At 35.5% G+C, this 25,809-nt stretch overlaps 1 protein-coding gene across 7 annotated transcripts in view; it reads right to left on the bottom strand.

The window, feature by feature from the left end:
• The window catches only part of Dscam3 (Down syndrome cell adhesion molecule 3), a 296,098-nt gene that overhangs the window by 84,955 nt on the left and 185,334 nt on the right, over positions 1-25,809 (bottom strand). For all 7 annotated transcript variants that reach the window (XM_067763262.1, XM_067763261.1, XM_067763263.1 and 4 more), the window contains exons 10-12: positions 8,445-8,572; positions 8,205-8,305; positions 7,790-7,994 (exon numbers count right to left, since the gene is read on the bottom strand). In XM_067763262.1, the coding sequence (XP_067619363.1) occupies positions 7,790-7,994; positions 8,205-8,305; positions 8,445-8,572 (434 nt within the window). The remainder of the gene's footprint in view (positions 1-7,789; positions 7,995-8,204; positions 8,306-8,444; positions 8,573-25,809) is intronic.

The following is a 25,809-nucleotide window of genomic DNA, read 5'->3' as shown; positions in this document are numbered from 1 at the left end:
TTTTTTTATTTGCGTCAGCAAAAAATCAGCAGCGTTATGCTTAAACAGACTTTTTAATGAACCCCTATCCAAACAATGGTCCGGAGAAAGAACCACAGCTTTCTCCGTTTCGTTCGTATTGCATGTTTAGTAAGTACCAATCTGAAGTAGGTTGTGTCAATTGTGACAATTTGTCTGGAACAGCATATGCATCAACAACCAAGCAGCACTATGAACTGCACTCTCTGAACTACATCCTCTGCTGTCGCCAGTTACTATAAAAGGACGTTAAAGCAGATCTGAAACAATGGAATTTTGACTTTCATTCTAATACAATCAAAAATTTAAACAAAATTATACTATTCCAAAAAAAAAAAATCTTTTTGTATGTTTGTTCGCTGTAAACCAAACATCAAAACACGTAAATATTTCCATATGCTTTTGCATTTATATGCTCTGGTAAGGCAGAGACTCTCCCATCTTATTGGCAGACTCTTAAACCCTTCGTGATATGGAGTCTAAAGCCTGAAGAGATACTTTAGTACATTAAAAGTCAACACGTATAGTAATAAGCTGAAAGGTCAAGCACAATCGATCTAATATTAATTATATCTCTGGGCACTAGGGAAGATATGTTATGGTAAGTTTTATACTGATTTGTAATAAAAAAAATTATTTTATGTCCTCCTACTACATTAAGGCGATTTTGGTAAAACTTCTTGGTAAACTGGAAGAAAAAATAACACCTTAGAACAATGTAATAAAAATAGTTGCATAATTGTAATACTATTTTAAAACAGAGCGACAAACCAATACTGATTAAGTTACCCTGGCCATAATGCCGATCCTTTCATTATTATTGTTTATGTGTCTACATATTCTTTTCATGGTATTAAACAAAAGTTAAAATGCCAAACTCATGTACTTTATAAATACTAAGTCTTTTGCCGCAAAGTTCCATATTGATTTTAGCTGTTACTGCTTGTACCCACAGACACCTGTGTATGTGTGTTTATGTGTTTTCGTGTATTTCATAAAGTACCTACATTTTTCTTCACATCATATTAGAAGGAAAATGAAAAACAATATTATATGTTTGCAGTCAGTCTACCAAATATTATATATCTTACAACCTATCAATACAAAGAAGGAAAGTATGTTTATATCATCAAAGCTCTAATTCAATGACCATACGGTTTATTCCATTTTTTCTGTTTAAAATATTTTTCTGCCAACTCAGCAATCTTCACTCCATATCTAATTCTATGAATTGGAATTTCGAAAGTCCTTACCAATGAACACAAAACAGATCCAAATGTAGCTATGCTTAAAAACTTTATTATTGCGCTGTTTATATAGATGTATGCTTAAACATGAGCATTTACGGGCACATACATTTGTATGTATGCACATTTGTGTATTTTAATATATGACTATGTATGTTAAAAGTTTACTGTTTGGCGAATATTTTGCTCTCCGGCATTTTATGATATTCTATTCTTTTTACATGTCGACTTGGGATCAACTTTATTTCCAATCAATGTTTGTTAGTATGGCATACACAATAAAGCAACAAAAACAACAAAAAATAAAAATAATAATAAAAGGAGAAAAATTCGAGTTTGTGATAACCCTCGAAGCTTAAGGAAGGAGATAGGCCGGAGATTTTATAGCACAAAAGGGCAAAGTTTAGTTTAAGAATGTTGGCATATATGGTATACTGAAATACGTATGCTAGGGTGGTACTTATACATAAACTAAATGGTTTTTTCTAGTCGCATCTTTTCAGGCGGTAAAACTCTTATACTCACAAAAAACTTTTTCCTAAAATGAGCATAACTTTTCCTAAGAAATTTCTCTTTAAATTGAGAAAATTTGCAATACAATGAAAAGAATTCTTTATATTCGTATACAATCAAGAATATTTGATTGAATATTTCTCACATGTACGAGCTAGCTCACTGAATGAGAGCACTCGGTTGTAAAGTTGAGCATCTCGACTGGAAATCCACTGCCGTGACAGTTGCAGAAAATAATTTTTTAAATTTTTTTTCCCAATTTTCTCCATTTTTAAGAAAATTATACCAATAACTAAGGAAAATAATGGTTTTTATATATATAAACTTCTTTTGCCAGACATAGAAGAAAAAATGTCTTTGCTTTCATAGCTATTTTTCTAGTTTTAACGAAATTTCTTTTTTGAGTGTACTCCATTATTTCTTCGCTTGATTTTGAATTTCCACACTTGGCGGAGTACTAACTGGACACTGCTACATAGGTAGGCATGTAGAAAGGTTAGGAGCACCTTATGGTGGTTCCTGAAGTAGTTATAAAGATGATTTAGAGGAGAAAACTGTAACTTACCTCATCTGCAACTGCCTGGCGCTAAGTGGCAAAAGGCAGGGCTTGCTCGCAGCTCCTACTGCATATAATCTGTGTCATGCTGTGGAGTATGACATCTAGTAGGACTCAAAATAGTCCGAAGAGTAAAGGTGATGGTGTTTTTTGATGGTATCACAACGAGCCTAATGCCACTGGCTTAAGTGTGCCCTCAGACAGCAGATTAAACCTTACCTTTGGACCTACATAAGTATTACCGTCTGAAGTTTTGAGACTGGAAAAAATTGGTTGTGTGACTAATAAGGACCACCCTAATTTATATGCATACTGACTTGTATGAAAATACATACAAACATAAAATTAAATGATCACAAAAAATGAAAAACAATATTGTCATTATTACCGTGTGGAAAGTATGCGCCAATAACCACGCTAATAAAATTGCTAGCATAAAGCGACTCAAAAACTTGGGTGCTCTTATAGTGCACGCTAAAATCAAAGCACAGCATATTTCTATAAGCGTTACAATGATAGCTTTTTACATAGCTTCTGAGTTATCATACTGGTGTCATGACCACCACGTCCGTTTGTTCCCCTAAACAATATTGACTTGCTTGCCACCAACTTTGACACTACTACTCTAACATTCCATCCATAGACGATTTCGTTGTTATTTGCAGCGGTCCTCTGATAACAATGAATATATTACAATGCTATAGACACAGTCATGGTCGCTATGCTACAATGTGTAGAGAGATAAATATGGATTAATAGAAAAAAAAAACTCACATTTACAAATGTTTGTGCATTTGTGTGTGCATGTTATCCATAGTAACTGTAACAATAAAGTTTCAATGAAAGTGGCTGCAGCAAAGAGGATGGTAATAGCAGAACGTAGAGTTTAATACTTCCCCTACTTTGTAAGCCAACACAAATGATAATGAGGAAGTAGAGGAAATTGATTTTCTGCTGCACTTGAAATTGTTTTCTTGTAGCGCAGTTCTTTTATTTCGTTTTTTCTAATTTTTTATTTATTTTTTTTTTCTTCAATGTTATTTGTTGCGAACTAACCACATGGTGCGAGGAGGGTTGTGCTAAGTTTGCAGGTGGCTTCATTGAATTGAGTTTGTATGCAGTCTGTGTAAAATGCTGCAAGTTAATTAAAAAGCTATTAAGTAATCGGTAAAGAAAAATAGATACAAATTTCTAAAGTATCAGGTCTTTAAATTCGCTAGGTTTTATTAAGAGTTCATGATACTTCAATTTTAAGTAAAATGCTAGTTTGTCGGGTCGGATGAGTAACTTTCTCATGTAATGAAAAAGAAAGCCTGTTTTAGACGAATAAAATAGCACAGATTAAGAAACTTTCTATTTTTCATATATTTTGAACTCGCCCAGTAGTTGAAGTAAAACCACAACAGAGACAATTTTACCAGACACAAAAAGTTCTGGACTTTATAGGATAAGCTTAGTCGACTTTTTATCAGTAAGTACCGATACCGACAAGTTAAGTAAACTGCGTCAACTGGCAGCCGATGGTAACATTGGCATCCGACCACCTGCCTATACTTATTTCGCTCGAGCGTACCGCCGACTTCATCGTCACAGAAAAACGCACTTTCATAAACTTTAAAAAAGGAAAGTGCGACGCCAAGGGGAGCGTACCTTCCGCAAGATCATTGAATCCGCCTCGGCTCGCTTCATTCCCGCCTGTAGAATTCCCGAAATTCGGCCTCCCTTTCCAGCGGAGGCCGCAAATTTAGCGATAGGACGTGACCTTATAAGACAGCTCGACCCCGGTGACCACCAAATAAGGTATATAAACCAACGCATCAGTTTGCTTGTGGAGGAATACAAGCGGGCGAAATTGGAGGAGCACCTTAGCGGTTGTAACCACTCTGGCGGTGTAGGTAAGCTTTGGTCCACCGTAGAGTCCCTATCGAATCCGTCTTAGCACAATGACAAAATTTCTATCGCCTTTGGCGTTAAAGTGCTTTCGGATGCGAAAAAATGCGCAAGCGCTTTTTGACGACAATATATAATGCATTCTACGGTCGACAACGATAGACGGAGAGCCAACAGACACGCACATAAACATAAATTCAGTGCGTCCCCAATTACCATTACCGCCAAAGACGTTGAGGATGCCATCGGTCAAGCTAAACCATCTAAAGCAGTGGGCCCACACGGCATAGCCATGCCGATGCTTAAAAGCCTAGGGAAAGAGGGTTTCAAATATTTAGCACATGTATCCAACCTGTCTCTTTCCAGCTTTTTCATTCCCGAAAAATGGAAAATGGCCAAGGTGATCCCGGTGAAGCCTGGGAAACCAGCTAACATAGAAGAGTCATATCGCGCGATATCTCTCCTATCGCCAGTAGCGTGAAGCTATTTTGCTCTCCTACTTCAAAGCAAATTTGCAGCTAGCCTGTCATCAGCATGGCTTTAGGAAACTCCATAGCACCACCACCGCGCTAAACGCCATTAGCACGCAGATAAATTGCGGTTTAAATCAAAACCTCCACCACAGGACAGTACTCGTTGCGCTAGATCTATCAAAATCTTTTGATACGGTCAACCATGGCACGTTACTGCAAGACCTAAAAAGGTCTACCCTTCCCCCATGTCTTAAAAGGGGGACCGTAAATTATCTGTGTGGTCGGCATGCATCGGTGCAATTTTGAAACGAAACATCAAAACCAAGAAGAATTAAACAAGGGGTGCCAAAGGGTGGTGTCCTATCCCCGCTTTTGTGTAACTTCTACATATCAAAGCTACCTTCGCAACCAGAAGGAGTTACTGTCGTTTCCTACGCCGATGACTGCACAATAATGGTCACAGGCCCAGGCCCACAGATGGATGAGCTTTGTAACAGTATAAACGGCTACCTTCCTGATCTCTCCAGTATTTTCGCCTCGCGAAACCTGACATTATCACCGACTAAATCCTCCGCGACCTTATTTGCAATATGGACGTCCCAAATGTCGACCATTTTGAACATCCACGTCGATAGCACTGCGCTACTGACTGTCCTACATCCCAAAGTCTTGGGTGTGACGTTTGATCAGCATCTACATATCGGTGTAGTACTTGAGAAAAAGACCAATAAACGCTCATTACCACTTACAAAGCAATTGGCCAGCCGGTTGCATGCTACGCGTCCCCTATATGGTCGCCAAGCCTAAAGACCACCCACTGGAAGAAGCTACAGGCCTGCCAAAATACATACTGCTCTCAGAACCTACACGCAGTGTCTTCTTATGTCCCCAGAATACCATCTACATAATGATGCGAGAATACTCCCCATCAGGGAGAGAAATGAGATGCTAACCAAACAGTCCCTGTTGAATAACCAGAAACCTGGGCATCCCAACAGACATCTGATTGATGAGCGAACACCGCACAGGGGCTTAAGGAGTCATCTCCGTAAGCATTTTGAGGAAATACGGCACCTGAGAACTCAGCCGTATGAAGCCTTAAAAACACAAGCAGGTCCTCAGTGAACTCCACAAACAAGCGTCGGACCTTTATGCCAGGAAATGCCCGGTGAACTCAAAGAACAGTACCCAAAACTTGCGGAAGAGGAACGCATACTCCCCAGGGAAACGCGAGTCATTCTAGCTCAACTTCGATCTGGATACTGTAACAGGTTAAACTCTTACCTATCCAGAATCAACCACGACATTAAAAATGTATACCCTGCTTGGAATGTGTTCCCACATGACGCCAACCATCTCTTTAATTGTAATGTGGAACCAACGCTTCTAACACCCCTCTCATTATGGTCCACCCCTGATAATAGCAATAACAAAAACAATTGTATAAAGCAATATGAGCATGTCTCGCTAATTAAAAACAGGCTTTTGATTTAGCAAGTTTATCATATTTCCATAACAAATCGATAACTCATCTATATGTTGCCGATAACCCAGTTTTGATAAAGCGATAACCCCTCCTTAACAAACCGGTAACAGTTCGATAACAAATTGACAACCTGATGTGCGCTTTTGGTTCCGACATCGGTTTTGCATTATAATCTCTCCTCTCCCTTTTTCCTTACATTACCTTAGCTTCGCAAACTAGTCGCGACGATAAATCGTAGCCTTTTACATGGGAAATAGGCAATTATTACCACAGATAATAGATAAACCATAGTATGAGGATCTTTTAAATTTTTTGGTTTTCTGACAGGGTGAATAAGTGATATATTTGTAACGATTTGCTATAATTCCTTGTCAACTAAGATTAGGAGACTAACCGGTTTTTGTGAAAACTTCAGTGCCATTTCTGGTTCTGATTTTCTAGAGTTTGTCTTTTACATACATATCTTTAGAATTGGTAAAGATGATTGTGTTCTTCTTATCGGAACCCGCCTATGGAAGCATATTCCCTTGCCTCCAAGGGGAGGGCCTCCACTCCAAACCATGTAGAAAACGATTTAAATTCCATTGGTGTGACCAATTGGCGCCAGTCAACCCAAAAAAGAAGCGACTGGCGCGCCTTGTTGGATGTCCATAACCGTTTAAACGCTTAAGCGCCAATTATGTAAGTATGTGTTCTTTGTTTTTTGCTCTCAAGAAAATAAAACACTGAAATCCTCTCAAAGTCAGTGTGAGACTTTCAGCAGCACAAAAACTACTACCGTCAAGTTTTCCGTCGGGGGGTAGGTTTCGTCGAGGCTCTACCACTGTTGGGTTCTCCTTATCTACGTCTGTTGAGATCTCCTTACAGTACTTTGGCAGTCGGATGGCGCTGTATAAGCTGCACGGGTACGTTTATTCCCGCCCTTGCTAGCTTTTTGTATGTGCGTAAGTGTGCGACGTGAGGGTATCTGAGTTGCAGGTACCTACATTCAGGGTTTTTGTGTAAATTCGGACAAGTGTGAGCTTTTTGTTCTTTTAGAAACCCGAATTATAACAACGTTGAAATTATTAGTAGCTTTATTAGCAATTTGCAACCACTTTGGGGAGCAAACTGAAGAACGACTCATTCGGTTCATTTGACATTTTACCCCAAATAACTTGTAATTTTCATCTTCTTCTTTGAAACCTCTATCGATGCAACTTTAGCTATCACCTAAACCTACCACTAAATGTGCCTACTAGCATACCGTGATTCGCTTCTCTTGGCTATCTCGCACTTCTTATTGTCTTCCTCTTCCTCTTTATTTATGCCTTTTCCTTCCATTAATTTTTCATCTTCCTCATCTTCCGACTCATCTACATCACATATAATATCACGATGCCATTTTTATCAGCAGTCTTCGGAAAAAATTTCAAATGTATGCTCTAAGGAAAATTTCACTTTTCACCAACATTTTTCTGTTTAAGAGATGGAGATGCCATTGAATCGTTCCAAAAGTTCAAATATTTTGATTTCATTACATTACACGCTTTCAAAGCATCATAAATTATCACAAGAACTCCATTCAGTTATCAAAGTATTACAAAATTATTAAATCTGCACTCACCATAAACATTTAATCGTGCTGAGTGCTCCACACTGCCCATCGAATTTGTAGCAACGCACTTATATAAGCCACCATCGTCTGGACGAACATGTGATATATTCAAGTGACTGATCACATCACCAGACATATCGACAAACTGACCGATGGCGAAGCGATGATGCAACGAAACATCCATTATTGGTTGTGAATCCAACAACCAGGCAAACTGTGTATTAAAAAATGAGAAAACAAAAATAAAATAGCAATTATAATCACTTAGCGCTGCCGAAGAAAATGAAAGCTTTGCATGCAAGCATAGATTTGTGTGAGTGTGTTTGTGTGTATGTATTAAATGCAGTTGAACTGAAACATGCAACTGCATCTAGCACTACGAAATATGAAGCTTAAGGAGTGTGGCATGTGTTGACGCACTTACTTGTGGTGGTGGTGAACCGCTGGCAGAGCACTTGAGCGATATTAATGGGCCTGGCCGTACATTTTGCTCAATAAAGGTGTAAATCAATTCGGGTACAGTGTCTGTAAAATAAAGGAGATAAGATATAAAGCACAGTTACTTCATATTTACAAGTTTTTGCCATATTTTTAAAGAGAAATTGAAGAGTATAGCGTATGTCACAGTTCATGTTCCGCACTTTTATAACTTTAGCATACTTACCGCCCAACTTCAATTCAGCCATGGCCTGTGCGCTGGCCCTGCTATTCTCCACCAAACATTGATAAACACCACGATCCCGTCGCCCCACATTTTGCACCATCAATGAGGTCTTTGTGATAAAGCGTATACTGCAAATGACAATAAAAATGTTGCAATCAATAAGGGCACATACAAAAGCCTACGAATATAAAAATTATATATAACGGATTTATGGAAATTGGACCAAAAATATATTTTCCCCAACATATGTACTACGTTAGGGTAGACCTAATAAAATTCGTTTTAGTTTATTGAAAATATTTTTCAGGACAATTTTTGTCGTTATATCGGTCTACTGACTTGTAAGATCGCGTGTTCGAATCGAGCTCAAGGCCTAGCAATATTTATTTTATCTTATTATTGTTATGATACATTTTTCTTAAATGAAAACATTGTTTTAAATTATGATAGAAGAAAGAAACAATTTTAGATAACTGCCAAAGATCGTTGTATAGATCCATTTCGGGAACTGCTTTATTATTCATTATAGAAAAAATGAACACAAACAAACAACCGCTGTGGTAGCTGAATGGTTATAGCAGCGGCGCCTAAACGTTGCCGATGAAGGAATTTAGCAGTTCCCGAAATAGATCTAAACAACGAGCTTTGGCAGAAGTCTAAAATTGTATCTTTCTTCTATTATAATTTAAAACAATTTTTTCATTTACGAAAAAATTTATCACAACAATAACAAGATAAAATAATTATCGTATCGATTCGAGCCCGCGATCTTTTTCATCGAAAAAAAAACTTTCTTAAAATTTCAGCTTTTTCTTCCATAGGGAATTTTCAAGATTTCAAGAAAAAAGTACAAGAGCTATAACACAAATCACTAGCTATATCATTTTCTTATTATATATTCTTATAGATAATGGAAACGTCTACAAGAGAGTTCTTAGAAGATTGTTTGCACAGTTGGCCCGTTTGTTAGATATACGAGATTAATGTTCAAACTAAAATTTTTATTGCACAAAACGAAGCAAAACAAGTAAGGAAGGCTAAGTTCGGGTGTAACCGAACATTACATACTCAGCTGAGAGCTATGGAGACAAAATAAGGGAAAATAACCATGTAGGTAAATGAACCTAGGGTAACCCTGGAATGTATTTATATGACATCGGTATCAAATGGAAGGTATTAAAGAGTATTTTAAGAGGGAGTAGGCCATAGTTCTATGGGTGAACGCCATTTAGGGATATCGGCATAAAGGTGGACCAGGGGTGACTCTAGAATGCGTTTGTACGATATGGGTATCAAATAAAAGGTGTTAATGAGTATTTTAAAAGGTAGTGGTGGAAGTTGTATATGTGAAGGCGTTTTCGAGATATTGACCAAAATGTGGATCAGGGTGACCCAGAACATCATCTCTCAGGTACCGCTAATTCATTTATATATGTATTACCACGAACAGTATTCCTGCCAAGATTCCAAGGGCTTTTAATTTCGCCCTGCAGAACTTTTTTATTTTCTTCTACTTAATATGGTAGGTGTCACACCCATTTTGTAAAGTTTTTTTCTAAAGTTATATTTTGCGTCATAAACTAATCCAATTACCATGTTTCATCCCTTTTTTCGTATTTGGTATAGAATTATATAATTTTTTTCATTTTTCATAACTTTCGATATCGAAAAAGTGGGCGTGGTCATAGTCGGATTTCGGCCATTTTTTACACCAGATAAATACGTGAACTGAGTTTAGTAAAGATATATCGATTTTTGCTCAAGTTATCGTGTTAACGGCCGAGCGGAAGGACAGACGGTCGACTGTGTATAAAAACTTGGCGTTGCTTCAACCGATTTCGCCCTTTTTCACAAAAAACAGTTATCGTCCTATAATCTAAGCCCCTACCAAATTTCTCAAGGCTTGGTAAATTATTGTTCGACTTATAGCATTAAAATTATCCTAGACAAATTAAATGAAAAAGGGCGGAGCCACGCCCATTTTCAAATTTTCTTTTATTTTAGTATTTCATTACACCATATCATTACTGGAGTCAAATGTTGACATAATTTACTTATATACTGTAAAGATATTAATTTTTGTGTTAAAATTTGACTTTACAATTTTCTTTTTTAAAGTGGCCGTGGTCGTTCTCCGATTTTGCTAATTTTTATTAAGCATACATATAGCAATAGGAGTAACTTTCCTGCCAAATTTCATCACGATATCTTCAACGACTGCCAAATTTCAGCTTAAATGACCTTCTTTTAAAAGTGGGTGGTGCCACGCCCGTTGTCGAAAATTTTACTAATTTTCTATTCTGCGTCATAAATTCAACTCACCCACCAAATTTCATCGCTTTATTCGTCTTCGGTAATGAATTATCGCACTTTTTCGGTTTTTCCAAATTTTCGATATCGAAAAAGTGGGCGTGGTTATGGTCCGATATCGTTAATTTTAAATAGCGGTCTGAGATGAGTTCCCAGGAACCTACATACCAAACTTCATCAAGATACCTCAAAATTTACTCAAGTTATCGTGTTAACGGGCAGACGGACGGACGGGCGGACATGGCTCAATCAAATTTTTTTTCGATACTGATGATTTTGATATATGGAAGTATATATCTATCTGGATTCCTTTATACCTGTACAACCAACCGTTATCCAATCAAAGTTAATATAATCTGTGAGCTCTGCTCAACTGAGTATAAAAATGTTGCCCAGTCCTATCTACATACCGCTCGATATTGAAAAAACATGAGTACCAACTTTGCATGATATTCGATGTCTTAACATTATTAGTGTTTGCTTGAAATTACAGACCTTTTACTGAAATGGGGGTAAATGGGGTATTCCCTGTAGGAAAAGCGCAGAAGAGAAAGGAAACAAAAAAGAGGGGAGATGAAAGAAAAGATTAGACCAAAAGATCAAACCAAAAGACAGAACCGAAGCGAAGGCACCTTCAATTTCTTATCGACGAGCTATCGGTTTTTTATTGCAAATTTATAGACTTAGTCAAAAAACTACCCATTATTTAAAGGAAATTTGTTGAGTTTTTATTAAAGTATTATCGATTTGTTATCGATTCTTTATCAGTTGGTTACCATTTTATTATCTATTATTATCCAAGTGTTATGGATCTACTTAAGAAAATGTATTGATATGTTAGCATACAGCTAACAATTTTTTATCAAAAATTTATTGATTATCCATCGATGTATTATCAAAAAACTACCGATTATTTCTTAAAGTTAGCAAAATGTTATCGATGCAATATCGAAGAGTTATCGGTTCTGGGAGTGTTACTCATTCGCTAAAGTCGAATTATCGATTTATTAAAAAAAAAAAAATTACGGATTTTATATCGAAAGCTTATCGATTGCTTAATGGTGTGTTTATCGGCATGTTTACAATATGTGATCGACACCTCGTCGGCTTGCTATCGAACAGATGCCAATTCAACTTCAATATATAAAATCGATAACAAATCTGTAACATATGGAAAACAAGCCGATAACAAACCAATAACTCGACGATAAACACTCGCGTTCGACAAAAAATCGAGGAAGCTCTTCTCAACAAGTCTAAAATTATTTATTTTTAGTAAATTGTTGTTGTTGTTGTCTGTTGTTGTTTAACTTCAAACCCTGGGCGAGCCCTTAAAAAACATTGGTCTTCTAGTATGTATACACATTGAACTTCACAAGTACCTGGAACTTTTTTGAAATCTGCATTCGGTATTAGAATAGCATAGCTACCGCATCAGCATATACGCACAAACAGCTGTATATTGTTTGCAAGTAATAAAATAAAACAAACAAAAGGCAAACATCTGCTGAATGTCGCCTTATAAAATGCACCCATACGTATAAAAAAATAAATGTAAGGCGCGATAACCTCCGTAGAGATGTAAGGCCGAGCTTCTCTTCCAATTTGCGTCGTGCTCCTATTTATTTTCCTTACAAATCGGCCGGACGGAACCTACATGTTTTATGCCGACTTCGAACGGCATCTGTACGGCAGATGAGTTTTCATGGCAGAAATACACCCGGAGCGCTTGCCAAACACTGCCGAGGGGTGACCCCGCTTAGAAAAATTTTCTTCTAATTGAAAAACCCTATTTCAAAAGTTTTGATGTTGCTTTGCCCGGAGTGTGAACCCAGGGCTTATTGTGTGGTAGGCGAAGCACGCTACCATCGCACCACGGTGGCCGCCATACATATACTCAACAATGTAAATGCAAACTCGTACTTATATATGCAACGCATTTGTTTCTAGTAAAAACATCATTTTCATCTGTGCACGCAGAACATGTCGATGTTCCAATGTATTCTTACTTATGTGTATGCGTGTTCTGCTTGCGATTTCATATGCAAAATTTGCACAACTCGATTCCTGTCGATGCTGACAAAAATTCGTTTGGAATTTATTATTTATTTGATTAGCATAATCAGAAGCAGCGTTTGCTTGATTTGTAAATCCGTTGCATAGTTTGATCTGGTTTTTTTTATTCCTTTATATTTTTTACATATTTATTTGGGTTTGATTTTGTATTTCTTTTTTTCGATATGAAGTTAACATCTGTTGGTTCGAACGGGTCATTTTGATAGAAAGCCAAATACTTTGGATTTAAAATCAAACGGGTAAATTTTATTTTGCATATTTACGTAATGGAACTGGTTCACGAATATAAAGAAAATTTACTTTTTTGCTTGGTTCCAAGTGAGATATGTATATTGAATTAACGATTAGGCTTATCTACTTAGCTTTGAAATTTTATAAAGCTGTCTTTATCATTTTGACGTTAATAGATGAGTTATATTATTTGCTTCATATAAGTTTCCACGTATAGCCCACCATGATATGTTGTTTTAGGAAATCTTACTTCAAACCACTATACATTTATGTTCTAAATTTTGTTCTTCAGACCCGGGTACTTTTTCGTGTAAGGGTGCATTTTCATAACAGAGTACTTTTTTGGATCCGGGTACTTTTTCGTCCTGAGGAACATCGAATCGGGGTACTTTTCCGATATGATTAGTTTTCAGAAACGAGTACAATTTTAGAACTGGGTACTTATGGGATCCGAGTATTTTTTGCGATCCGAGTGCTTTTTTATATCCTTGTATTTTTATACTCAGCGTGCTTTGCACACAGAGTATATTAACTTTGATTGGATAACGGTTGGTTGTACAGGTATAAAGGAATCGAGATAGATATAGACTTCCATATATCAAAATAATCAGTATCGAAAAAAAATTTTATTGAGCCATGTCCGTCCGTCCGTCTGTTGAGGTATCTTGATGAAATTTAGTATGTAGATTCCTGGGCACTCATCTCAGATCGCTATTTCAAATGAACGAAATAAATTAAGAATAAAGAATATAATTAAGAGCGCTTCGAAAATATTTCAGGTGTGATTTAAAAAAAAATGATAAAGAAATGCGTTCAAATTTAACCAAATTTTGATACTTAAAAAAATATTCAAATAAAACGAATTGATAGCTGAAGAAAGGTAGCAAAAGCAAGTTGCTGCACTTTTTAGTATTACCGTTTCCATGTATCCATGAAAAAGACATTTTTGTCTCCGAAGCTCTCAGCTGGGTATGTAATGTTCGGTTACACCCGAACTTAGCTTTCCTTACTGGTTCCATATTTATTTTCTGCTTGTAGTTTTCCATATGCCTTTTCCTTCCCTTCATTTCATTGACTGTGTTTATAACTTGAAAACTCAAGTTCGTGACCTCAAACAAATGAACGAACCAATTAGTTCTAACTCTGATTTTACATTTTATTTTGCCTATTCCTTTGTCTAATCTGTCTGCAATTGAACAATGTAAATTTTTCAAAACTCCCAAACATGAAAAATCAACAAAGCGTAAATATACATAGTACATAGATAGGTGTGTGAATGGTTGTATGTGTGTGTGATTTACAGAGTTGTCGGCAGAAATAAATGAATGATCAGCTAAAACTTAGCTTATTCCGTATTTGCAAAAAATTCTCAATTTCTGTATTATGAAAATAACACCACATATTTTGGAAATAACAAACAAACAGAAAAATAATTTTAAATATTTGTTGATCAATACAACAAAACTGTGAGCCTGAAGGCCATCGGGATATATACCAAAAAAAAAGCTTCCGCCCTCCTATAAAGTAGCTTAAGTAATTTCAAACAAAATAAATAGTTTTTTTTTTCACCCGCGGCTGTATTATGCGCATAATGGTGGTTTTCAATTGTATAAAGAAATCAGTAATATGTAAATATGTAAACTTTTAAAAATATCAATATTGCAAAAAATTCGACTGAACCATGTCGATTCCTCTGTCCCTCCGTTCGACGGACCGTTAACAAGATTACTTGAGGAAAATTGTGGCAGATTTAGCAAATTTTATAAATAAGTTTGTTTAAATAGATTGGTATTGAAAACGGGTAAAATCGGACTGCAGCTACATCCACTTTTTGATACCGAAAATTTCGAAAAATAAAAAAAAAAATTGATAACATTATTAAGAAATACTGGAAAATTGGTAGACTTTGCAGTGAATTTATTTTATGAAGCAAGTTACACATTTGGCTTAGAAGTCTAGATAGCGGGCGTGGCGCCGCCTACATCACAGCAAAGAAAATGCTTAGCTTTTATAAACCATTAAAAAACGCCGCTAAATTTAGCACGATAAGTTTCTTACTTATATCATGTACAACTTTTCCTACTTTAAAAAAAAAAATTGTAAAAACGTGGAAAATAGCTGGGCCCTGACTTACTCTGCAACAATTTTGGTTTGATAAACGGACTTATTCTTACTTACATGTCGATAAGCTGAGTTGTTAAATAGAGTGGCGGTGATGGCAAGATTCACCCAATTGAGACAAGCCTTTGGTGTTTGATAAATGCTTTGCGCTTACCATAGCCTACTTCAATTCTTATTCACAGCGTAAAAGCACAACCATGCAAACGTACCGTCCGTATATGCCTTCATTTACGAAAGAGAATAGGAAGCGAATGCTTTCACTTTATGATTAAGAAGGCCTGGCAAAAGCCCCTTACAAAAAACTTAAGAAAACTTTTTGATTCGTTTTCTTTACAAAATTTCGTTCAAGATGGGTTATACATGCACCAATTGAAGCGTGAAGTGGTGCAATAAATGATGGCGAATAACTTGGAGGCCTAAATTTATAGAAGGCCGTTAAATTGGTGTCTGGAAACGTACAATCCTGGATCAGTCTGGTTGGTCTCTATATGGCATAGACCAACGCCTGGAAGACACTGCATGGTAAGAAAGTCGGTACGATAGAACGTTGCCGTGATATACTCGGTGTCGGACATAAGGTCAGCAATGATTCTGTTTAATTATCCACTTGCCATATCATCTTGAATCGCGTACCGGTATTTGGTTGCTTTCCGCATTTTGGAATCTCTTAGTCGTACAGCCCATTACGCGGCCTATATCTGTCCAAACACTTGTAGAGGCAACAGTGAAAAACCTGAGGTGCGCTGCTCATATTTCCAGGCATGCAAACTTGTGCACATTCGCAACCTGAAACGTCAACAAATCGTTTTGTTCAATGAATAACAGTGTTGATCATGCCATAAATGACATACATTTTTTCCTCCCAATAGCCTTTTTTCAGTTGTTGTTTGCTGACAGACCTTTTTTGATCTCTCCTAAACGTTCTTTTTCTAGCCTAATTTCGAGTCGAGTAGCATGACCAGATATTTGGCCGCAGAACAGAGATTAACCGATGTGCCGTTTAGGCTTTGTAAGTTAAAGGAGTGAAATTTGGTTTTGCCCTGCCCATCGCGAATCGGCGCAAAGTATCGTATCCATGAGCTCGCTAACCGTTGCACAGTGGCGCCTCTGCCGTTAAAGCATGGCAAAAATCAAAAAATCATGAAAGCGTTCGCTAAATCTAATACATGTTTGTAGTTTTCCAGGTCAAGAAAATACAACTATTTTTTCACAGAAAATTATGGTTTACCAGGTAGATCCGCTCAAAGTTGACCAATTTTCAACATTGGGAAAAATTTGAAATTTTTCTTCTTTTTCGTTGTATTTAAAATGGTTTTGTGAGTAAATAAGGCGGCTGGTTGTCGTTTTCTTGTATAGCAATTAAAGATAATTTAATTTAGGGTTGAAACCAAAAAAAAATAAGTTAAAAGTTTGAGGATATACCTGTTTTTCGAAATGCCTATTTTTAGGCCCTTTTTAAAACATTGATGAAAAAAAAAATGTTAAAATATGTGCTCCGTCAAATTAACAGTAGTTATTTGTGAAATATTCAGTTACCTAAATTCATAAAGTCTACTTGCGTCCAGCTGCAACTTCACTTTTTACATCAAATAAAGTTAAACAACCTTGGGCATTAATACGCGCCTGAGTAGTTATATATAATTCAGTACGGCCGTAAGGTCGTTTTTGTTATTGGAACTTGTTAACAATTTTAATAATTTGAGTAGTAGGTATATAAAGCCATCCATCATACAATGCACATTATCATTCGTCTTTTGGAGATTAAGGACCTAAGTTTTCTGTTTACTTAAATAAAGTGAATAATATTTTTAAATATAGTTCACAGATTAATATTTAGTCAGATACACTCGAAGCCAATTCTAATATGTATCTAGAAAACTCGAAACTATTTTCGATGTTTAAATCTACAAAGATAAGATGGGACTTCGTTGAGGCTATTGTGAGAGAATTAGCGAGTGAACAAGCATTAAAGAAAAGGAAGGCCTGGAAGAAAAAATTGGTTTAAAATACATTATGATAGAAAGAAAATGGAAGGACGTCTATCGTAACAATTCAAAATTTCAAAGTAAGCATGAAAAGTGGCTAGTTGACAAATCTTTTTGGACGAAGAAATGCCCAGCACGTCAACCAATCCAACTAGAGTGAGACCAACAAAACCCATAGAAGAGTGTTCTACCTACACAAGGAAAAGGAAGCTGTCTGATATCACAAAAGCTATGACCACGACTCATCTTTCAGAATCACTGGCTATTAAATATAAAAAAGACGAAGAAAACGTGAAGGCTCATATAACAGAAGCAGGTGCGGTAGCAAGTCCAGTGCGACTGACGAGGATCAAAAACAGCTTTCCGACACCACCAAATGTGCTACCTGGGAAATACACTCCCAAAGAAGCTTTGGCGCTGTTTATAGATATCGGTTTAACGAAGAAAAAATATATTATATTTCGTAAGTCATTATTGCAACGTAATCCCGATATTTTACCTGGATACAAAAAAATTACTCAAGCCAAGAAAGAAGCAGTTCCTCTAAGTCCCAAAATAACCGAATTATCAACTGAAATTGAGCTACAAACACGACTCCTTCAAAGTTTTACTGAAGAACGGTTGAAATCACTGCCAAAGGAGCTAGCATTGATAACTAAGTGGGGCTGTGATGGATCATCAGGACAAAGCGCATATAAACAAAGAATAAATGTAGACGATGAAACAATTACAGATAGTGATATGTTTATGGCTTCTATTGTTCCATTACGACTAAAAGATGAAGCTTCAGAATATTGGAAAAATCCACGTCCGTCATCAACTATATTGTGCCGGCCGATATTATTTAAATACGACAAGGAGTCTTGAAAATCTTGATGATTCAATAACTGACGAACTAAATTATGAGTATGGAATATCTCCTTTGCATGCTAGGATAAAATGTATGGAATTTGTTTTGAAGCTGGCTTATACACTACCACAACAAGGAGAAGTTTTCGACGAAAATGCAACATGTAAGGAGAAACAAAACAGGAGAAAAAAATAATTCAAGATGCATTCTATAAAGAGATTGGCCTTAGAGTTGACTGTCCAAAGTATGGATACGGAAATACAAATGATGTTACTCCTCAAGAAGATTTTTTGAAAACGATGAAGTGATTGCTCGCATAACAGCAGTTGAGAGAGATATTGTGAAAAGATTGGGAGTAATTTTAAATATTTTAAACTGCCATGAACCAGTTAATGGATCCAAATTTGGAGAATATGCATCTAAAACTACTGCATCAAAAGTAACCTGAGAAGAAACTCACACCAACGGTACATAAAATTTTAGCACATGGAAAAGATTTAATAGAGTACCAGTGCTTATCATTAGGAGAATTGTCTGAAGAAGCTCAAGAATCTAAAAACAAGGACTACAAAAGATATAGATGTATGAGCACCTGCAAAGTATCACGAGTTAGACAAAACGAAGACCTTTTCAACATGTTAGCTATCACTTCTGATCCAGTCATAACACCTATGAGGTATGTAAGAACACAAAAAGATCTTACAGATGCGTATAGCTCAGAAATGGTTCCAGTGACGATGACTATGTTAAGATAAAATAAGTTTCTCACTTCTTATCACAACAATGAAAAAGAGATTTACTAATCAATTTTTTTACTTTACTGAAAAATAAGATATCTATGTACAAGTTAAATTTTTATTTCAAACAAAAGAATTAATTTATTAATTAATAAATATATACTTTTCGTTATTGCATTTCTCTAAAGTTTATCAAATTTATTTTAAAGCTTAGGCATTTCGCCTTCAAACGAGTATTACATTTTTATAGAAATCAATACGTCTATCGAGTTTGGTACAAATTGGTAAAGCGGTTACTAAGATCAAACTTTTTAGCATAAATGGGCAGTGCCACTCCCCATTTCCAAAATTCGTTGGCTGTTTAATATTTAGCTCAAATAAAATTTCATTGAACCACTTTCAATAACTTTTAGTTATTAATAAAATACATGTTTGGCTTGTAAATTAAAAAAAAAAAACATGTAAAATTTGACGATGAATTTTGAAGCACCTTGTTATTGTGGCGCCAAAAACGGAGATTTGAGTTTTATAAGAGTATTGCCATTTAAAAGAAACAATACGTCTATCGATTTTGGTAGTTATTGATTACGAGACTACTTAGATACAACTTTTTATCATAAGTGGGCAGCGCCACGCTATTTTATCAAAATCATTAGTTTATCTTATTTAATGCTTAAATACGTCATTATAAGACAAATTTCATTTTATTTTATTTTTTTATTTTTTACTAAACACATTTTGTTTTTGCATTTTTCTAAAAAATTTTCGACTTTGGCGAATTTTTTTGAAGCACTCTGTATATGTGACATTCTGAGCTTTCACGCAGTAAAACTTCAAACAAATAATTGGCTTTCATTTGCATTTTAATTTAAAATATCTTCATTGGCTCAAAAGTTATGATTTTTGCAAAGAAAAAACTTAAAAGGCGCCACTGTACGTTGGCAGAAATTTGGCTGTGGTAAGGTTTACTAAATCGTCGGTGTGTGGTAGTCGCATCCTTTTGCCCTGAAGATATACAAAATATCACTAAATACCGGTATCGAAAGAAGAAGCGATAGCCCGCTGCCAGGGAGAATGGCTGTCAAGGATGGTGTTTTTTAAATTCACTATGAAACTAAGCAAGGTGTTTTTATTTATTTATTTTTTTTTTTTATTGTTTACATACCGTATTTTTTTATACATTTTTATTGCTACAATATTTTCTTATTATTTCGGTACTGCAATTATAGAAGTATTAAACATTTTTCGGCTTCATAATAGCCTTTCTATTAACATTTATTTCGAGGTATACATTCATAGGCATTATTGAAAATATATCCATCCATGCAAAAGCATCCTGACCTACAGATTGCCCCTGGAAGACAATCCTGATCCCCGGTACACGTCTCCAAACAATTGGGTCCGCACGTTTTATATGTTTGGTGAGGACGTTTGTTACATTCCTCTATAAATTAAAATTTAAAAAAATATATATTATAGAATCATTCATTCTTTTTCCAAATATTTACCTGGTGTCACTCCTGCAACCAAAGCGATGGAACTTAAAATGATGACAAGGAAAAATAAACAAACTTTATTATCCATTTTCGACTATTTAATGGTGCGAGTTCAGCAATCAAACTTGAGAAACTTCGAGGTTTTAGAAATTATAGCCACTTTTATACTCTGCGAAAGTACCCGAAAACAAAAAAAAAAACAAGTAAGAACTGGACTGTCTTTGACTGTGCCGAAGACTTTATACCTTTCATAAATGGAGCTAAACAATAACCAGCTGCACCAGATGTTTAATATATGTGACCCGGCCTATGAAAGGGTGGCTTATGACTCAAAAAAGAAATTGCGAGAAACAGCCGTTAAAGATAAACAATGCATTTCTTCATTTTCTTAGTAGTTTTCTTTTTTTGTTTTTTTGAGTCATAAGCCACATTTTCTTAGGCCGGGTCACATATATAGAAAAGATGTAAATAAGCGACATTTTCGATAAATATACAATAATTAAAAAACAGATTGGTAATCCTCACACAAATTTTATGTTTCTTGTTATCTGCATGAAATAGCTATGACCATGAATAACTTATCTAATTAATAGCTGTGTTTTTTTTACATGTATATACATATGCACTTAAACTTTAAAGTGTGTAACTTTATCTACACTTATGAAATTGTTGCGCAGAATATTAGTACTGCTAAATTTGAGTGTGCGTTATACTCAGTTGCAACTGAAATGTTTCTCTCCATTTTATCTCTACACTATTCTCCACTTCTATGACCGTGTATGAGTCCACTATTCATTGCAACCGACACTATGACCAACAGTTCCGTAGCGAATTATTTACCACTGCCGCGAGTCTTTAATAATTACCTCTAGATGGGTCTCCTAAACATTACCTTAGGCCCGGGTTTTCAGTAGTTCGTTAAGCTAAGGTTAAACTACGTTTGCTTAAACTCTTGTCAAATTTAAACTCCAGTTAAACAACTGAGCAGTTTTTCAGTCACAGCTTAATGCTGCGTTTGGGGTATGTTTTTCGTGCGGCAACATTGGTTTTTTATTATCTAGATAATTTGTAGATACGGCAACAGCTGGATTTTGTTTACCCAATAAACATGCAATAAAATTCTCCAGCGAAATATATATCTAGTTCCCGAAGTGATATCCTATATCATTATTTAATTATTCGTAAACCAGATAGTTCTCGAGTTGATATCCAACTTCATTCTCCAAATTGAAAGTTGAAAAAAACCTGCAAGGTGGTACCGCCAAAATTAGCAGGTGTTTATTGCGAGAAATAAACACATGGTTGATAGCAGTAACGAAGAGTAATTAATCAAAAATAAATTACATAGACGGCCGCCGTGGTGTGATGGTAGCGCGCTCCGCCTGCCACACCGAAGATCCTGGGTTCACGCCCCAAGCAAAGCAACAACAAAATTTTAGAAACAAGGTTTTTCAATTGGTAGAAACTTTTTCTAAGCGGGGTCGCCCCTCGGTAGTGTTTTCCAAGTACTCCGAGTGTATTGCTGCCATGAAAAGCTCTCAGTGAAAACTCATCTACCTTGCAGATGCCGTTCGGATTCGGAATAAAACAAGTAGGTCCCATTCCGCCAATTTGTAGGAAAAATTAAAAGGAGCACGACGTAAACTGGAAGAGAATCTCGACGTAAAATCTCGTCGAAGGTTATCGCGCCTCACATATATTTATTTTTTAAATTATATATATTTCATTTTATTTTCGTGAAAATACCGTAGTATGAAATCTTACATTTGAGTCCAGTTAGAGAACCACAAGTTGTTAATTACATTTTTTCAACTTAAGTAATAGCATTTTTTGCTTTATAAAAAATTCCCTCGTTTCCTGAGTACGTTATTATTCTAGAGTTGAATCACTGTTTCAAAACAAATCTTGAGATTTTAGAAGTATGCCTAGTTATCAACATGAGCTCTAATGGTACTCAAGCCCAAATGCTTGTTGGGTATATGCGACGCCATTTCGAACGAACGCAAATATTTGATAGGTTAACTAAAGTTTAACCCTGTCAGATCGGCCGCATAACCTCAGCTTAAACTTCAGTTAAAGTAGACTGAAAAACTGCACAATAAGTTTAAGCGAAGTTTAGCTGACAAACTGAGTTGAATTTGTATTGAAAAACCGGACCTTAGTAATAAGGTTTTTTTTAACCGCGAATACAGTTTTATAGATACATATGTAGAAACGAAACAAGGCTCATATGAGACCTAGACGTAAGTATTTGGTGAATTTTGAAGCTTCTTGCTGTTACAATAAGGCACAAATGACGAACAACTCCCTACCTTATCAGGCGGTTGAATTAGACACGTGCTATATATACTAGCGATCTCACCGACACTTTCGTACAGCAATATGTGCCGCGTTCCAAAGCATTTGGTGAAATTTGAATCTTCTCTCCGACAAATTGAAGAAAATATGACAAAAAAAACTATTTTCTGAGAAATCGGTTATATGGGGGATGTGCGCTTTATTAGTCTGCTCCGGTCCATTCTGAAAAATGTCTGATCAGACACCAAAATATAACAACTGACCAATTTTTATCAAGATATCTCCAAAATTTAGGGAGCAGTTTTCATTCAAACGGAAAGAAAGACTGAAATGGTCAAATCAACACGGATCGTCATTCTGATCATTTCGGTAAACTTATTGGTGGATCCATTCTTTCTCTTTAAGGACCTACAATTTTGACATTTGTGACAAACTTGATTTACCTTTTCATTTTCATGAAATGTATAAAAGTTCATGAGCGGTTGTAAGTGATAAGGAACCACAAAAAACTTAAAATAACAAGTAACATACATACAAAAAAAATAAAAATAAACAAATACTTGGCGCGATTTACCTTCCAGGATATTAAGGCCGTGCTTCTCTTCCAATTTACGTTGTCATCTTTTTTAATTTTTCTTACATCTTGGTGGACTTAATGTAGGTTCACTAACCTGGGTCGATTTGTATTGACGAGAATTAACCGATATCGCGCCATCGATTTTTCGATAGGATTTGGGCTCAGGAGAAAAGGTTTCACTACGTATATCCAAAAAAATTATTTTCGCGAAAATATTTTTTGGATTTTGGGGAGTGTTTTGGTTGAAAAATTTACCCTTTTCGCCATTTTTTTAAGGGTTTTTCAGCATACATGCGTTCATTTTCAAGGCTCCAAATCATTTTTTATGTATTTATTAAAAATTCGTGATGAAAATGTTTTAAAAAATTTTTTTTTCAAATAATGTGTAATGAAAATGAAATTTCGCAGGCTAAAAATTATTTTTTTGGGTATGCGTAGTGGAACTTTTTTTCCTGAGCGTATAACTTATCGATAAATCGATGGCGCGATATCGCTTCATAAATAGATCCAGTATAAGGTACATGTTTTTTATGGGAGCAATGCACTCAGGTGTTTGCAAAGTCACTGCTTTTCGAATATTTCGATTAATCGAGTAATCGATAATTCGATTTTAAATTTTTGTACTTTCATTAATCGAATTTCACAATTTTAATAGTTAAATTGTTTAGATTATTCAAATAATCGCAACTCAACGATTATTCGAATACCTTTTTAAAATCAAAACTCCGACTTTTATTTATTATTTATACGTTATGCTGAGCCACATTAGTCTGCTTTGTTTAATCTTTGTTAATTTGATAGCTTGTCGGATATTGAAATCTTGGAAAAGCATATCTCAAAAATTCGCATCCCGTAGAAATACTTTCAACTTTCCAATTCCGGTGAGAAAAACGTAAGTAGCAATACCAAAGCTTCGAAAAATATTAATGTCTTAGTAAGAATATGAAAAAATTATCACAATACCGTCATTGTCCCACATTTTCTGGTCTTCTTGATGGTTCCATTGTCTCTAAATTCAGCATATTACTTCATAATACGAGTATAAGTGGTATTACAGATTTTTTATACTCAGCGTGCTTTGCACACAGAGTATATTAACTTTGCTGGATAACGGGTTGAACAGGTATAAAGTAATCGAGATAGATATAAACTTCCATATACCAAAATCATTAGTATCGAACAAAAATTTGATTGAGCCATGTCCGTCCGTCCGTTCTTCTGTCCGTTAACACGATAACTTGAGTAAATATTAAGATATCTTCACCAAATTTGGTACACGAGCTCATCTGGACCCAAAATAGATTGGTATTGAAAATGAGCGGAAGGTAACCACGCCCACTTTTTATATATAACATTTTGGAAAACACAGAAAACCTGATTAAAAATTCAAAAAAAAACATTTTTTAAATGGGCGTGTCACCACCCACTTGTGATAAAATCAATTTTACAAATATTATTAATCATAAATCAAAAATCGTTAAACCTATTGTAACAAAATTCGGCAGAGAGTTTGCCTTTACTATAAGGAATGCTTTGAAGTAAAATTAACGAAATCGGTTAATAACCACGCCCACTTTTATATAAAAGACTTTTAAAAGGGTCGTAGACGAAAATAATAAGCAATATCTTAGCGAAAAAGAGCTTTGTATAATAGAATTTTACTTCCTAAATTGCATTATAACATTAAATTGGAAAACAAAAACATTTTTGAAAATGGGCGTGGCACCGCCCTTTTAAGACCAAGCAATTTTCTATGTTTCGGGAGCTATAACTCGAAGAAAAATTAACAGATCGTAATAAAATTGGGTACACACATTTTCCTTATAGCAGGAAATATTTCTAGTAAAAATGGGCGGGATCGGTTAAAGAGCACGGCAACTTAGATATAGAACAAGATTAAAAGCGTCGTAGACTAGAATAATAAGCCATAACTTAACAAAAAATAGTTTTGAATCAATGATATTTCACTTATCAAGTTTTATTGTAAGAGGAAATGGGGAGACATTTTTTTTAAACGGGCGGTGCCACGTGTTATGTAGAAAAGTAATTTATATGAAATGAAATGTACAACTGAAGCTCACGCTGAGTATATAATGTTCGGTTACACCCGAACTTAGACATCGTTACTTGTTTTTTTTTTTTTTTTTTATTTTATAAACCTAACGACTAAATTTCAAACTTTCCATTGCCAGAGGTCAAAAAATGGAATTTCACATTTAGTGATGGCACAAAATTTACTGATTCAATGCTGTGAAAAACGGTGTGGGTACAATCAGCAGCGATTATTCGAATGATCAGCAACGAGAAATTATTCGAATAATCGGCAATTTACGAATATTCGATTTTAACTTATCGAATTCTGAAAATCAAATATTAGAGTACTCGCTTAATTCGAATATTTGGTTCATCGAATATCACAAGCTCTAACGTTTTATTTTTTCTAAATTTTTTGCATTAATTTGCCCTGAACTTGAACCTTGGACCTTGGTTGCGGTAGACAAAACATGCTACTGCACAGTTCTTATACTATATATGGCTTATACGCCTTGTACATTACTTTGTTTTTCAGATAAACAATTTTGACGGGATAAGTAAATGTGTGTTCACCTGAGTAAATTAATAAACAAATTTCATTCAAGAATTGCTGGGAAGAAAATAGCAGTTCTGTATAAATAAAGTACAAA

Source organism: Eurosta solidaginis, chromosome 1 (assembly GCF_040869045.1).
Source record: "Eurosta solidaginis isolate ZX-2024a chromosome 1, ASM4086904v1, whole genome shotgun sequence".
In the NCBI taxonomy this organism is placed as follows: domain Eukaryota; kingdom Metazoa; phylum Arthropoda; class Insecta; order Diptera; family Tephritidae; genus Eurosta; species Eurosta solidaginis.
Note: the sequence above shows the minus strand (reverse complement) of the source record. Positions and strands in the feature narration are given on the sequence as shown.